Source organism: Pieris brassicae, chromosome 5, assembly GCF_905147105.1.
Source record: "Pieris brassicae chromosome 5, ilPieBrab1.1, whole genome shotgun sequence".
Classification (NCBI taxonomy): domain Eukaryota; kingdom Metazoa; phylum Arthropoda; class Insecta; order Lepidoptera; family Pieridae; genus Pieris; species Pieris brassicae.
Genome location: NC_059669.1, coordinates 5,960,679 through 5,978,327, shown reverse-complemented (window position 1 = coordinate 5,978,327; position 17,649 = coordinate 5,960,679). Strand labels below are relative to the sequence as shown.

At 30.4% G+C, this 17,649-nt stretch overlaps 1 protein-coding gene across 3 annotated transcripts in view; it reads right to left on the bottom strand.

Moving 5' to 3' along the window:
* The window catches only part of LOC123709201 (putative inorganic phosphate cotransporter), a 28,225-nt gene extending 13,128 nt beyond the window's left edge, over window positions 1–15,097 (bottom strand). The window contains exon 1 of one of the 3 annotated variants that reach the window (XM_045660307.1): window positions 14,982–15,097. In XM_045660307.1, coding sequence (XP_045516263.1) covers window positions 14,982–15,009 — 28 coding nt within the window. In that variant the 5' untranslated portion in view covers window positions 15,010–15,097. Of the gene's footprint in view, window positions 1–2,437; window positions 2,567–2,931; window positions 3,030–14,981 lie in introns of those variants that run through there. The other 2 variants (XM_045660306.1, XM_045660305.1) reach the window with 2 other exon arrangements.
* Between the last annotated feature and the right edge of the window lie 2,552 nt (window positions 15,098–17,649).

Sequence of the window (17,649 nt, the reverse complement as noted above, 5' to 3'; positions counted from 1 at the left end):
ATATCGAGGCTATTATGATAACGTATTTATTTCTTAAACGACAATAATAATAATAAACCCTACGCTGAAGTACTAGACAATTTAAAATGTTCCGATCATGGTACGCTCCACCATACATCGTTATACCGCATGGAATGCCATGAATGCCAGCCGCCACCAGATGGGCAGCAATCAAGCGGATCATTATGACGCCACGCGCCAAGGTCATAACTACAACCGCATTGCCAGGAGCGTATAGACCCGAGTCGAAATTCCGTATGTTAAAATCCATACGTAACTTAGGCTTAAGAATTTGCCCCGGTAGAATGCGAGAGCGACCCCGGAGTCTCTCGAACGCGGCCTTGTAGGTTGTTATAGTGGGAATTGCTACCCAGCCTCTAAATATCAGAGATTGTGGTGTGAGACGAGCCCCTGTACTTCCACTTCCGAATGTAAAACCTATTCTATAATTCTTAGATCGATTTCGATTCGAAACCAATATTGGTTCCACGCTTTCGATTTGCGCTTACGTTAGATGAGTGATCAACTGCTTATGGAGACAGTAACAATGATAATAAATCATTAAACTGCTAATAGCTGTCAAATTAAGATCTCGGGGCGTCTAGGGTAAAGAAAGGGTTAGGATGCCTATTCAAAGTATGATCATTTTTAGATCGTTACTAGACAGGTTGTTATATGAATTTTTATGCATGAACCCCAAATATATATACGGTTGGTTCATATTATATCAAACAAAAGTTGTCAGGATTTCCTAATAAATATTGGATTTAAAAATTCTGTTTTAGTGTGCCAACGATTTATGGCATGATATATTAACTTGAATACATAAAGTTAGGATTCCATTTTGTTTCAAAATCAATATCTAAAACAATTTTCATAATCATTACTTTAGTAGTAACTAGTTAATAACTTACGTGCTAGTTATTTCACAAGGCAACTATTTCATCTGAATAAAATGAACTGATTATTATCTCCTGAGATTACACAACTTCCTATTTTATTTTTATTATTGCTTAAACACTATAAATAAACTAAGAGTACAAAAACACCGAAAACCCACTAATGGGTTTAACCTTGGTGACTGAACGCTACACCACTTTACAAATTCCTTACAAACTAGAGAGTTACAGAAAAAGCAATAAATACAAAAACGAAACGAAAAAATATTTTTTTATGCTATATACATATATAACATCTGTCTTAAATTTATGGTGCCTAACAATTTGCAGCTGTTATTTTGAGATTTGAGGGTAGACAATAAAAAGTCGCGAAACAATACATTAAGTTTCTCATATTATTGGCGCGGATTGTCCGAAGTTTTAGGTTACTTATGAGGCGTAAGCAAATCCTGAGAAAAGTTTAAATATTATCTATAAACTTTAGCTTAATACATGCAAATCTGTGTACCTAATACTAATTACGCACATAAAAAGTCATATCTATTTTTATAGCATAAATCGGTAAGCGAACCATTTATAGTAAAAGGAAGTTAAGTCTAGTATTGCTTTGGACTAGCCCAATACACGACCCACTTAAAACCACGGATCTTAATGAATCGCCTATTATCCATTGTGAGTTTGTGCGTCAAATTGACATCAGAGCCCATGAAATTGCCGGTCACGTAATAAACGACCCATTAGTTATGTTTTGGTCGCATTCAAACACATAAAACAAACTCCTACGCCCACCATAGAATTGAAAATTAATTGTATTTGAAGATGACAGTAGAATGATTGCGTACTGTTTTTTTTTTAAATTTAGAACTTAGCCAATTATTCGATTGGTATTTGCTACATCTACATCTACAGCTACATTCATTGATATTAATTTCCTGTAATTAAGCAAAAACGTGTTAAGTTAAGTCGTAATATACTTTGATAATTAACTAAAATTTATTGTAACGTTATGGTATTGCTAATTTATTTTAGATTATGTGGTCTTTGTTCGTGTCTAATAAAATAATAAACGTTTTGCTTGCTTCCTCAACAGTCGAACTAATGCAGCAGTTTAACTGTTTATTAGCTATTGTTTTGTTTCTTGCTAAATTGTACATAAAATACTAGTTTTACATATTTTACTAATCACTTTTATAAACAAACTAGACTAAAATAGTCGGTATTATTTTATAGTACACGAGGCAAACGGGCAGGAGGCTCATCTGATCTCCGACACCCATGGACACTTGGCTTGCAAGTGCATTGCCGGTCTTTCAGAAGTTGATACACTTGAGAAACAAAAGCGACTTATTTTTTAATTTGATGAGGCCTGAACTAGTATTTTATTCAAGCCTCTACATGACAGACGTCTTCGAGTGTAGAAAACGTTAGTTTTTTATCAATTCCTTTCAAATCTATATTGCGCATATATACAAAAATTCAATTAACAAGGTAAGTAATATCCACCTTTTAAGAATAAAATGCTTCAAATATACACTTACCTACATCAACATCACTATAAGAGTTTCGATTTTCGAAAACTTTCTTCATGCTTGTCGAAGATCTTCGACGCATATTAATTTTCGTCACATTCATATAATTAAACACCATTTTGCGTTAGCCGCAAAAACAAGGAAAATAACTACTTTCAGCATTATCGAACTGAATAGATAAGCAGAAGTAATAAAACGTAAAAATATATTTATAATCGCGTTTTATAATTACTTGTTAATCGGTTGGAAATAATTTGAATTACATTATATTTTGACGCATTATATTTAGGTTACAAAAATCAAAATCATGCTAAGAAAATATTGTTTTAAGGATTAGATGTTGGTAACGTGAAGATAACGCAAACGACCTGAGTTCGATCCCTAAATAAAAAGCAGAACATCGCTCTCAAGTAAACATTATACTCACAGTTTTAATCAATTAATAAGTGTAAATATTACTTAAATTTTTATATTAGTTATTATGTTAACTGGTTTTCACGTACCACGGAACAAACGGAGCCATCTAGAACACATTGTAAAAATATCACAAGTACAAAATGGAACTCTGATTCTAATAAAAATTCGTTTAAATTTGCGAAACGCGAAAAACATTATAGGAATTACAAATTTACGGCTTGCCGCACACTAGTCACGACTAAAAAGTTAATGATTTTATCGGTAACTAATGGAACGGAATAATTAAAATCGCTAATTAACTTTAATGTCACTGTTCGAAATACAAAATTTCAATTTAATAATTTTTGATGAGGGTGATCCCAAATATTTTTTCTCGGCCTAACGGCGCTTTTATTACTCAAGTCATTGTTGAGATTTACTCGGGTTACTGTAGACACATTTTTATGTTGATATATAATTTTTGTTAATTATAATTGATAATAGTTACGTGCACTATTTAGAATTTTATAGTGATTATTTAGTGCGCTTTTGAGAACTATCGTGAGGCAAGGTATTATCATCAGTCTAACCTCTCTTTGTTTCCAAGTTAATAGATGTCTCCAAATCCTTACGGCTGATAATATTGTATGCCTTTCTTCCTGGTACTGGTTCCTACCTGGTTGGTACTCAGGACTTATTATTCTAGTATAAAATTGTGTTTCGAGGGCCACCGAACCGTTCTTTGTGGTACATAATTTTTTGGTAGCAGAGCGTGGTTTTATTTTTCGGTAATATAAGTCCTGGGTTCATAACTTATTAATATAATGTTTTTATTGTAGGGATTATAGTTTTTTTAATAGTGTTTTAAATCATTTTTTGTATTTACCAGTTATATTCGCCGTTTATTATTATTATTTTATTACTAACAGATATTCAATTACGCAATTGGTTTTAATATAACTAAAAACAATAAAATATAAAACAGTTAAAAATATAAGCAGAAAATATATTTAGCCGTATAAATAAATGCTGGCGATCAAATCGTATAAAATCTTTATGTATGGCCACTAAACCGTGGGTAACAAATTTAAACAGTTTTGCGAAGTTACTTAAAAAAGAAAGTCCATATTTAAATATTTCTCAAAGAATAAAAAGCCAATCTTAACATCCATAAGTAAGCCAAAGATTCATAATAATTAAAAGCATAAATCTTTCGTAATTTATATAGTCTCTCACTTCCGATAGCCAACGTCTTGATTGTATCGATTTAAAAATAAGGATAATTAATCATTGTTATGGAAAATATTGCAATTTCTTGTAAAAACAAGTTACCTTAAATAACTAAATATAAATATAAAAATAATGTTTTTTTTCCTTTTTCGTAACATAACTTATGGAAACTGCGATAGTTCTAATGTACATTAATTATCTTTGGTATAACGTATAATACAAGGGAATTCCTAATGACATTTTTTACTGATAATTTTTTAGACAAGCCATTTATTTATGTAGAAAACTATACAGCTCACTAAACTATAATATAAAATAAATTTTAAATCAATACGCCAATTATGAGATTCACAGACTAATCAATAATATATACAGAGATAATGCTTGTAGGTTATAAGTGTATATTTGCATGTGTGCAACTGAGGCATATGTGTTAAAATAGATTTGATTTAGTGATTATAAATTGAAATAGTATTTGATTGTCAATTGTCTTCTGACGCATTTGACCTTTCTGGATCTTTTATAAGTTTTTAAGTGTGCGTTCAGCCTAGTCAGGGAATATTTTTTTCATCAGGATCTTTTTTGTGGCCTGTGCAGTGACGACTTGTATATTCTATACCTGTAATTTTAATTATTCAACAAAAATGTGATCCTCGTATTTTCTTACTTTTAGCCTTAAAATATCGTCCGCCTTTCGAGTATGTAAAAATACAATAAAACAAAGGAATGGATATTTATGTTGTAAATCGCACCCCCTTATGCAAAAACTACATCAGTCGAATTATACTTGTAAAGTAATGTTTTGTCTCCAACTGTCAAATTGCGTTTACGCTGTGATGGAAAGAGTCAGATGAATGGCTTTCATCTTTTATGAATAACTTATTCATAAAGATGAAAGCAAATAATGTAATAATGTAATATTTCGTTATGTTTGACTTTAAAGTTCATAATCATTGCTCTTTATGTATTTTAAATTGTCTATCCTGTAAACAAGTAAACACGGATATCACTCATAACATTGGTAAATTACCAATTGAGAAAAACTACTAAATGTTGCTAGGAGGAAAATTGACTCGGTTAATTGTGAGTCCCCTCAGGTCAAGGACATACACATTTTATCTTTTTAGATTATTACCTCGACACGAGAGACCAAATATTTAGAATCTTAACTTGTCAACATTCAACATATGTTATTACGTTAATTAAGTGAGGGCCAGCGGTGAATCCTAAAAAATAACAAAATATATTTAAATTTCTACAATATATGACTGTTTAATCGGCCCGATCGTACACCTCATGTGTACGACAAATAAGCTATATTATAGACTTAGGTAGGTAAGGTGGACTCAACGCACTTTCCGCACTTAGACCCGTAGTTGGTCCGTTGTGCGTTATTATAGATTTATTAGTAGTTGACAATTTGACCGGTCCGATCTGAGGTGTCCGATCAAAAGCTATGGGTATCTGTTGTCCGCTTCCTTTTGGTGGTGGTGTTCCATAATGGAGTTGCGTCAGAGGGGTACATGTACTACTTATGCGGGGCAAAGGGAGTGCAAAGGGGATAACAGAGAACAACTGTATGACTTTACAAAGAAAATCTAAGACTGCAATATCGTAGTATTTATGATATGTGAGAATAAAATAATAATAAAAGTGGTTTATGTAAATATTGTTATGTGTGAAAGAAATGATAATATGAGGGATTGATACTCTCTGATTATAAAGAGATTCCGAAGTATTTAAACAACGACTATGGTTGCAACATTTCCATGCTAAATACAATTTTCTTAAATAAGTCATCTAAGTGGTTAAGTTTTTTTGAAGTTGGATTTTAATGGTAAAAAACTAATATTAGTCGTGTGATTCACAAAACCATAATATTTAATCATACATAGTTAAAGGTAATTCAAGAATTCCTTTTTTTCTACCATACGTAGTCTATAAATGTTAGTATGGTACTTTTTCTTTGACAGTAAGTCAGCGATAGATTTAATGTGCCCTCTACAGGTAGAATCAAAATGAAAAGAATTTAGAGCAGTGATGACCTTAAGCGTACCACGTTGAACCGTGAGGTCTTGCGTTCAAACCCTGCTGTCGCCAATACGATAAAGTCTTAGCCCCAAAACCTATTATATTGTCAGGCATTGTAGGCAATTATCTAAACAACATGACAGATGCAATCTGAGTCCAAGATTCCTAAAGCGCCATATAATAGCTATTAAATGAATTATTTATTTTATACGTACATTTATTACCCGATTGAATAATGTATACGAATAGTATTAGTAGTAATGCATTATCGGTCAGATAAGGTCAGGTTTTAACTTCATAGCCATGAGTTAACAATTCAATGACGCTACAACCTTTTTAGGTCTGGGCCTCAGATTTCTGTGTCTGTTTCGTGATAATTTGTTAATCTTATAGGCAAGCAGGTGATCAGTCTTCTGTGCCTGACGTCCGCACTCGACTATTTGGGTCTAAGGCAACCCGGTTTCCTCACGATGTTTTCCTTCACCGTTCGAGCGAATGTTAAATGCGCACATAAAAAGAAAGTCCATTGGTGCTCAGCCGAGTATCGAACCTACGACCTCAGGTACTAGGCCAACACTGCTTAAGTTAACAATTACTTTGAATATTTTTTTCTAAATTCTATAGACAATATGCCTTTAATAATTTCGTCTTTATTCTTCTTGTATAAAGATAAACCTCTCTACTAGAAATATCAATATTAATAATATTATCAATATAAATAGTGAATTTACAAACAAACAATTATGAAAATAAATAATCAACAGCTAATTATCACCGGAACCAAGTCGCCACTCCGAGGTATTAGTTATTTCGGAATGGCCTTGCACTGCCACTGGTCAAGCATATTAATTAAATTGATTTGAAGAAAGGTCGCTAGGAAGTATTATATCCGCTATTAAAAACTAACCTTATTTATGAAATAGCGGGATGATGGATGATTTTATATAAGAAATTTTTATAGCAAAAGGGTTTTTGATTTCAGTTAGCAGTAATAGTGAATGCGTAGCAAATAGGCAAGCATAGTGTCCTTAGGTTGACCATATATATCTGACCATAATATAATAATGTATAGTTAAAACGTGTAATAGAGTCTAGTAAGTAAATTGAGAGTTTATGTGAGCACAAAATATACTTGAAAACAATGTTTGAATTTTATCGTATTTTAAGTTTTGCACATGATTCAAAAGGGAACTTGATGTTCATACTTACCTACAACAATTATAAGAAATTTTTCATTGTCATTTTTATCAAAAAAATTTTTAGTCAAACACAATTATTAATTTTATCTAAGGAATTACAGGACCTCTATTAAATAAAAGGCAAAAACGAATAGTTATATTATTGTTTACTTATTAAGTAACATAAAAACAAACTGTTTATCTGTTCATTTTAACTAAATCTATTAATAAATTTGCTTCACCTAACCTGCTGGGCGTAAAAGGTCAACGCAACAAATTTGCTGACCTTTTCATCTCTAATTTTCAGTTAAAATCTCATATAACCCGTACCGTAGCTTTACTTGAATAAACAGTTATAATGCTTAAAACAAAATTATCTGATATATGTATAAGAAGCTTATAATACATTAAACACATCACTTTAATTTGGGAAAAAACTAAAAGATTATCTCAATGGGTTGTATCAAAAGTAAATCGTTTCACGACATTGCCTTGACCAGTACAATGGAGGCTTCAATCCTTATCATTGATAACAAAATCTTAGTTGTAGGGCGCGTGATTTTTCTCAAGTGTAGACAAATCTATCAATACGTACTTGAGATACAGATTTACTGTAGATATTTGATTAAGACGCGATCACGATTTATAAAGTATTCTTTTTAAAAAGCTTCTGGTGTTTTTTGTCCTGCCTCAAAGAACGGTGATGGAATTAAAATATAGAAGTAATATTCATCACCACCATAGTCATCATTTATTTATTTATTATATCATAAGTAAATCCGCCTCTATAATGTAATAAGCCAAGTCTAAAAAAGATCCGCCGCTGAAACCTTCTAGGTCTGAGCCTCAGATTCTTATATTAGTTGCGTGATAATTTATTTATTTCTAATAGTTTCTAATATATTAGTCTTCTGTGCCATTGACACGTTGGGTCGGCATGTCGATCTGTCAATTTACGATGTTCCCCTTTACGAACGGGTGTTCAATTGGCACATAGAAAGACATCAGGGTTGAGAGCCGCACTCCATACCAACAGTGCTCTGCACTTAATAAATCAAGTAGTGAACTAAAACATTATTTACATTGTTCTCGGATATAATTTGACCTTATAGTGTCAACTGAAGAGTCCTCCCAAGCTATAAGATTAATTACAAATAAAAGTATAATTTGCGGTTATTTAAACAGATGCTATTAATTTGTAAATTACCAGGAAAATTAACCGGAACTTCTACAGAAACACTTTACTGCAAATGTATATATTTCTGTTTGTTCGTTAAATATCTAGAAGACTAGAATTACACATGTCACGTGAGTGCAATTTGTAAGCAATTAATTATGAACATCCTTAACATATAAATTATATAATAATTTAAATATAAAGATACATGGAATAATATCTCAATACAGGGACATAACCAAATATTAGCATAGTTTGAATGTTTTGCATACTAAAACTGAACATATTAATGTTATTTAGAACTGTCACTAAGTAACCAGTATTTTTCTTACATAATACGAAAGTTGAAATTAAAGGTTAATCCTCGCAGTACATCAATGGATTTTTATTTCAATGTATGACAGTAACACTTATTTGGACCATGAATGAAAACATCGTACAGATATGAAATGCCACTTAATTATTATCACTATACATAATAATTATTTAATATAGAACTGTGTCTGACAACTTTGGTTGCAAGTTACTAATAACAATATGGTCCAATATGTGGTGGACATATTGGACCATATTGTTCATGAGTCAATAGGTTCTGCCAGATAATTTAAATTAATATTGTATCGTCCTGATTCGAATTTAAGAACATAATGGTAACTAGCCACACGTTACACTTCGTTTATAGAAATATAAAAGTCTGATTTGAAAATTTCGAACAAATCATCTGAAGGAAACACGGAAATAAATTTCACAGAAGTCCAATAAGTTACATGCTATATTAGCCGCGAACTTCAAAAGCACGTAACTCCAAAAGCTGTATTTTTCTCGGGTGCGAGACCAGCGAAATTTTTCACGACTCGTTCAAATCGTACAGTTTTGTTTTGTGCAATTTAAGGTGCGGAAATACTACAAACTTTTATGTAAAACGTTTGTCCATTTTATCCCGGTGTTTTTAGAAAAAATTTCAAAGATTTGTTTTATTGAAAACAATTAAAAATAAGTGATACATGAAAATAGATTGATTTATTAATGTTTATTATTATTCTTTTATTTGATAGCTAATATTATTTTTAGCTCCGTTATTGTAATGGTTTCTTTATAAGTGTAAATTAGTGTTATACTCGTATATATAAAATATAAAACCGCTGAAGGAAACAAAGACCTAATGGAAGTACTATCTCGGGATTATAAGGTAGTACATAGAACCTTGTGGAAGTACGAGATTAAAAGTTCTGCACTCGGGTTAAAGGACTATCTGAAACTAATTGCTTTACTCAACTTATATAGATGGATGAGAGCTGATTGGACGATTAGCTCCAATGCACTTAACTATGTAATCTTAGTTTCGTATTAATACAACTTGCACATTGCTGCAATGCTACCGACCTAATTCAATCTCATTTTAAGCAGATTTTTCTTCTTAAAATTGTAAAGCAGGTTTTGCCACCTCAATATAACAGTTAGTTATCAATATATTTATTTGATGAATGAATTGGCATATACATAATTATGGATTAAATGTAACGTCGGGCCACACGCTACAATCCGTTATTAGTCTTATAATCCAATCAGAACTTGGCGCTAAATTCTACTCCCGTATGTCAAAAGGATTATTTGATGCTGATTTTAGTTGTATAATGTTTTTCATAGTCGTTAAAGCAATAGTGTTATTTTCATACATAGAATAAAAATAAAAGAAGGAATAAAAGATGGGGCTTAGAGTTCAATCTCTTTGTAGGAGAAAGACAACATTACTTTTCGGAAACAAGTAAAAATAATGAATCAGCTATTTGAATTGAGGGAAAACCAACCGCGCCCAATCTAGGAGTGCTAGGGTAGGTAAATAATGATAATCTTTGGACAATGCTTGTGTATAAATATGGAACATCCGGTCACTCCTTTTAGACTTACTATATTTGATAATACTTTGAGACTTATCTATAATATAAGTATGTTTAGTATATAATAAGAGTATTAATACATATTAAAATGACGTTAGATACATAGAATAAAACCGTGTATTATCTACTTAAAAATGATAACAATAAAACGTAAGAAACTATGTATAGAATTATAACTAAAAGATAAAACAAGGCATACCTACACATTCCTTGCAGACATTACTATGATGGTAATTTACTAACAATGTTAATAATGACGGATTAATTATTTTTATTTATCATTTAGTTTCTAAGTGTACTATAAAATAATAAGTATATAAGAAATTTTGATTTGTGTGTGACAAAAAACAAGTTAGTATGACTTATACAGCATTATGAATGCAGATAGGATTTTTAAATTAGCCTACCAAATCCTGACCGTAATATTTTTTAAATTATTTTCGTGATATCGTATGTAAACAGTTTAAAATGTAATAACAACCGAAAGCGATATTCATTTTATAACTTTTCTGAACATTTCTAGTTTCAAGTAAGAAGTGTATTTTTTAGTAATTGTATTTAAAATGTATATATCACTCGTTATTACGGAAAATTACCTTCCATTTTACTACAAAAAATAAAATCTTCTTAAAATCATTTGTAAAGATTGATTGAAAAGATTCTTTAGAAAATTTTACGTAGAAGTTACCTTGTAATAATATCGCATATACTGAATTAAAGGGAAAATGTTGAATGAATCAACATTTATTAGAAATTACGTTCATATACAGTATTTTTTATTAATAAATATAATTATAGTAGATGATCAATTTACGGAAAAAGGTCTGAACCCTTAAGTGGATTTTTTTATATTATCTTATATAGAATTTGTATGGAATGTTCTGTAGTTTAAATATTTCAGCATTAAATAAGTTGGTACCTTCCCATGCTAATTTCTGTACCGGCGTACAGCGGCGGTATACTAAATACCAAGAATCTTGATTGGTCTAGAAACATAGACCAAAAAAAAAAGTATTATGAGCTCCAAAACATCACCTCCAGCTTTTTTTCGATTAAAGGTTTTTTGTTTTAAAATTCGTGACAGTTCTAAGGAAATATTAACAGTGACTCTTCAACAATATCATCAAGTTATAAATCATCTGTGTATGAGTTCAAGGCTCGAGTATTTATTCACAAATAATTGCAGCGGACTGACATACAACAAACATGAATATTTAATGAAATTACTCTACCATGGGATGTCGCGTCGTTCCGGCCTATTGTCCTCCTGGTCATGTATTGCCAGTATTTCTGAATATTTTATAAGTTATCATTTGAATGTGATAGATAAACTTAAAATTAAGAATCCCAATTGTTTAAAATATAACTGAATATAATAATTATGTGGCAGATACAAGGGTTCTTATAAAATAATTGTTATTATAATATTGCCAATACAACAATGACCAAAAATAACAAACTAAAAAGCTTCCAAGCCAATATAAAATAAACATAAAATACACATAATTTAGGGACAAAGAATTTCAGGAATTTGTTTTACCAGGTTTCCTGATTTTTTTTATTTTAACCCAAAGATTATATAGATTATTAGTAGCTGCGTAATAGGCAACATTGTGACAACAAAATAATCTCAATCAACGATCATACTTCTTATCATATTGAGAGCCACTTTACGTAAGTACATGATAATATAGTAAATCCTTGATACCGAATTATAAAGATACATAATTATACCTTAACAAGTATCAAAGTACACTGAAAGGTACAGGAGAAGGATTTTTGTCTAATCACGCGTATTTATTAATAGATTGCATATTGAAAAATATCATAAACTTTACAATATGGTATAAGGGTTGCATAAGGGTACGAAATAAGTACCCGTAAATTGTTGTTTTTCTGTTAATAACAATAATAATTATGCGTACGAACTTAATAGATTTTTGTAAGTACACAAACACAAATAACTAATATATAGAGTAAAATAATACGTAAAGAGAGGTGTATGCGGGAGAGAACGTTATAAACGTATCAACCGGAAATAATTCTTATTTATTTGCTATTATTAGAAATCAAAATCATTTACAAGTTGGCAATTAAGTTATATAACTCATGGCCTAAGAAGACAAGTCTCATCACAGCGATATTTTCGCAGACTGCATACAGAGTAACATGAATATACTTCCACATATTATGTCATCTGGCTGTCATTTAACTAGATTCAACACCTAGTTATGTCATATATGACAAACTAAAGTACTAGGAAAAAAGATTTAAGATAAAAACGTGATGATAAAAGCAATCATTCTTGTCGGCATAGACACGTTTTACTAACCGACGCAAAGCAAAGATGTTTAGATATTCTAGCCTAGAAATTAGAAGATGTTTTGGTAAATATTTGGTAATGGAACTTTTAATTTAACATGCGATACGATTCAGTATGATCGTTTAATCTCGCTTATACAGTGTTTGATTGCAGTTATAAACACCTATTTACTCCATCTCCGTTGATATTTTCAGCATTAATCGGTCAATGCTTATACAAAATATATAATATAAGTAGGTATTTTCAAATATTTTATTGGGCAGGGAAAAGCAAACTTCGGAAAGTTTGCGTGTTCCCTTAGGACCTTAAGACAAATTAGAATTATGATTATTTTAGACACCTTACATGAAATTATGAAAAAGTTTAAAATTAATTCTGACTTAGATTAAGGTGCCTTTGCTTACACGTTGAATTATTAACCTACGTCGTTTTTATTTAAAGTCATTTATATTTTGTTTGTTATGCTGCACGATGATGTTCTTATTCTAAAAAACAAAAGAATCTCACGTTCAAGGTCTGTCGCTATTCATTTAAATTTACAATGGATTAGACGTAACTCGTAACAGACACACATCGATTTTTTTCCTTTTAAATGAATAGCTTTAGTCATTATTTAGTTTAATTAATCATATGAATTGCCTGTTAAAGATGTTAAAGATCAAATACTCCCATGACGATTTATTTCTACAGTTCTGAATACATCTATACAAAATAATTTTATAATTTATTGCTACTATTATAGATTGCCACTGTTCTAAAAATGGTATTCGACAAAGTAACGAGATTTTTTTAGTTTTACTTATAGTTACAGATTTTTCCTCCTTAATTCTAAATCTATGTCGTCTACATCTACGGGAGCGTTACTTTGTCCAATACCATTTTTACAACAGTGGCAATCTATAATAGTAGCAATAAATTATAAAATATGGATTTAAAATTTTCCTTATACCTTTCTAGCGTAAATAATTGAGAGAGGTTATTGCAAAAACACAAATACAAAATTGTTAATTATGTGATTATAACAAGAGATTTAGTCCTGTACAAACAAAAATCATTAGATATATCTATGTGAACGCATGTAAACCTCAAAATGGGGCAAAGGGACATTTTACTGTGTCTGTTTCAATGATAATTTTACTTTATAATGATAAGTTGATTACCGTCTGTACCTCACACGCATCGTCAACTTTGGTGTCAACAAATGACATCACGATTTACAAGTGAGAGATGAGTTATGAATGAAAAGCGCATAAATTCAGCAGAATAATTTAAATTATCATGATTTGAAATTTAGCTTTATTTTGGCGTAGTTGTTGTTCATATGTAATATCTAATTTTATGTTTCTTGATAAATTTTGGAATTGGTGTATATTTAGTCAATGATTTCTTTAATTTAACTTTTAGCTAACACGGAAAACTTTATTTGACTCCAGGCTTAAATTTGCATTTTTTCGCCTCATTTTCGGGACATTTAGAATATTCAATTACTTTTAACCAAATACTTGTGTACGTATATACTTTATATGACTATTATTTATTTTTAATATGAAACAATAGTGATAGTATATTCATAACGCAATTATAGTAAAATATTTAGTGAAGTGTCTATAAACGAAATGAGGTATATTAGGTATAATTAACTAGAGTATGATAATAATAAATTATTTATATATTAATAATAAATTATTTTTTGACATCCTTCGTGTTCAAGGTGTTTTTAGTCTTTAACTCCTCACAAACAAAAATAAAGTATCTACATGCTTGTTATATATACGAAAATAACTAATAGTCATTGGTGAAGATTTGAAAGCAAGCAAATAAACTCGAAATAATATTAAAAATGTGTGTATATATATTTTATTATGTATATAACTATTTAATGTATATTAATTATTATTTTATTATATTTTCATTCATATTTCGTTTTCAAGATGACTTAATACTTTCTTAGGGCAATATTGAAGTTAAGACTAGGGGGTTAAGAATGGCTCCCGTAGATGTAGACGACATAGATTTAGAATTAAGGAGGAAAAATCTATAACTATAAGTAAAACTGAAAAAAATCTCGTTACTTTGTCAAATATCATTTTTAAAACAGTAACAATCTATAATAGTAGCAATTAAGTTATAGGATAAAAGTTGAATGTGTAACGTTATGCATAGAAACAATATAAAATGTTTAGAAAATAATAAAAACCAACGATTCATTAAAAAAAAACATAATAAATGTAATTAATAATTTATATTTTGAGAAAATAAAAAAAATCATAAATTATTATTTAATTAGGATTGTATAACGTTAATTTTTTTTTGTACTCACCAGATTTATTTTGTGTCACTTCAACCATTTTCACACACGACAACTATGACTATGTACTACGTTTGTATGTCTGGTATCGCGTATCAAGGGCAGTGCCTTGGACACTCGGAAGAGACTGCGCACGAGTCGATGGCGACAGCTTTTATATTTCCCTATATACATGTTCGCGCACTTGGAATTGCTTGCTATTCTTTTAAAAATAAATGTTTAACTAATAATGTCCTTACTAATTTAAGACATTATTTATAATTAAAAGAGTTGTACATAATGAAAGAACATACAGCTGATTTTAATATCTTCATTTATTCAATTTATATATTAATTAATTATAGTTTAGATATAGACTTGACTTCGGATAACTAGATCGTCGGTGTAAATTTACATACAAATATTACATATATATATATTAAACAGAAGATCCAAATACTGCTGTGATACCCGCACTAAACCTCAGACCAAAGACTTAAAAGAGTCGTCAGTTAACAGAGTTCTATGAGACTGATTTAGTTTTCATGAATAAAGGGCTGATCTTTTAAGTATCAATAACACTACGATTGATTTTACAACGATGTTTAACCAGAAATATATCGGATAAATAACTGTATTCAGAGATGAGACTTGGCCAGAAGTGTGATTCCTATTTGTTAAAATTTATTAAATTTGACATTTGAACCCTGTTACCCGTAGACGCCATCAAGCATCGCATTTATTTAATTGAGTTTAAAATTTTAAATCATTTAACTCTTCCAACCGCTGTCGCGAGGTCATAATATTAATATTAAGTATCTTATTTAAAAAAGAAAGAATGTTCCTGCAATTCGATCACTGATGTACAAAACTCATAAGCAAAAGACTCAAACCTTAATAAACTTTCAAAAAATACATCTTTATTTAAAATAATAAAAAGTGCACAGTAATGAGGTACCAAATAAAGAATAAGTTGGTATATTATTACGGAAATTACCAATTATCTCGTATTGCAGAGGATGGCTTTCTGAGATTTGCTTGATATCAATAGTTAAAACCACGTAGTTCCAAAAACATATTTTTCATTTACAATTGAAAACTATTGTAATATTCCCATTGTCAATAAAACAATTACTTCCAGCAAATTCCTAATGAATTCTTTTGCCTTAATTTTGCATAACAATATTATAATGGTCGACTAACACTTAGCATTACAGCAAGCATATTTGGAAGCTCGTACTGTTCTCTCATTTTGTCACTACTAAAAGTCTGTTATTGTTTCTCTTCAATAAGATAGAAGCAGAAATTAGTGGAATGCAAAGTACTCTGAGGTGAATGGGCAGGTACCAATGTCGTTCTATGAAAAGCTATACGAGTGGATGGCTCACATCTTCATACAATTATTGGCGTTTCATTGGATATTCAAATTAATTGAATTTAAGTATAAATTTACGATGGTAGTGATATGAGTAATAGATGTGTAAAGAGCATTCATCTCAAGGAAGTGGGTGATCCTGATCTTGATGTCCGACACAGTCTACAAAACGTGCCGTAGACTCTAACCTACTTGATAAAGCAATGATTTAAAATAACATGGAATAACTAATAATCTAGATCAAGTGCTTCAGCATGACACAAACGTATTTAACCGCCAGAATACTCCTGGTCTTCCAGATATCTTTATCTATAAAAAAATTAAGTCGTGCCGTCTTGTCTTCTCTTTAAAGAATGTCGTCGGATAAGTGACACTGGGGCTTCCCGCGTTATTCGTAGCACGATCAAGTATTTTAGTCTCTAAAATACTAATAGAAAATTTCTAGTAAACATTAATATTAAAAAGCTTAAAATGTAATTAACTTGGATGGCATTTGTTAATTATCAGAACATGTTCTATAGATAGAATTTGACATAATTTATATATTAAAGCGTCTAATTAAAATTAAAGAAATGTAATAATTACGTGCCATCTATTGCTATGCAAATACAGTATTTCCAATAGTAAACATTTAGTAGCTCCAAAGTATTAAAGAAACATTTACGATATCAATTTCCGCACAATTCTGGCTTTATTTATATTGTTTTACGTTAAAGTAGTCAATGTTCGAAGTACTTTCTAATAAGAAATTGATGAGTACATACAACAACATTTCAAGGCTTCTAAAGACGCGATGTAAACACGGAGATTACGTACTAAAATATTTTTAACAATTCTTAAGCACATTTTAATTGAACTATTTAATAAGTGCAAGGTAGTCTAAAATAATTTAAAAATAACAATGCTTGGCTTTTGTTCAATTGATTGCTTGAAATAAATAATTATTTTCCGAAGAGAAATTGTTACTAACCTTGTGATATACTTGTGTGCGTATTTTCTATCAGGTTAATAATATACAATATTGAATAAACCCGCAGCAGCAGAATTGTATTTTATTGACATAATGAAAAAAAAAGTAGTACATTATTTACATGAAATATAAAAAGTCAAAATGTTGAATGTTATTTTTATCATACGGGTAAATTTATTGAGTACAATTTAACCCTTCTCATTGAAACGTGACCAAACAGGCTCTATGGTTATAGTCTCAATTACGAGAATATAATGAATTCTATTTAGAATGCTATTACACAACACATACATTTCTTCCAATATATATTTACAATGTGTGAATAGCGGACATGCTCGGTGTGAACTCATAAATTA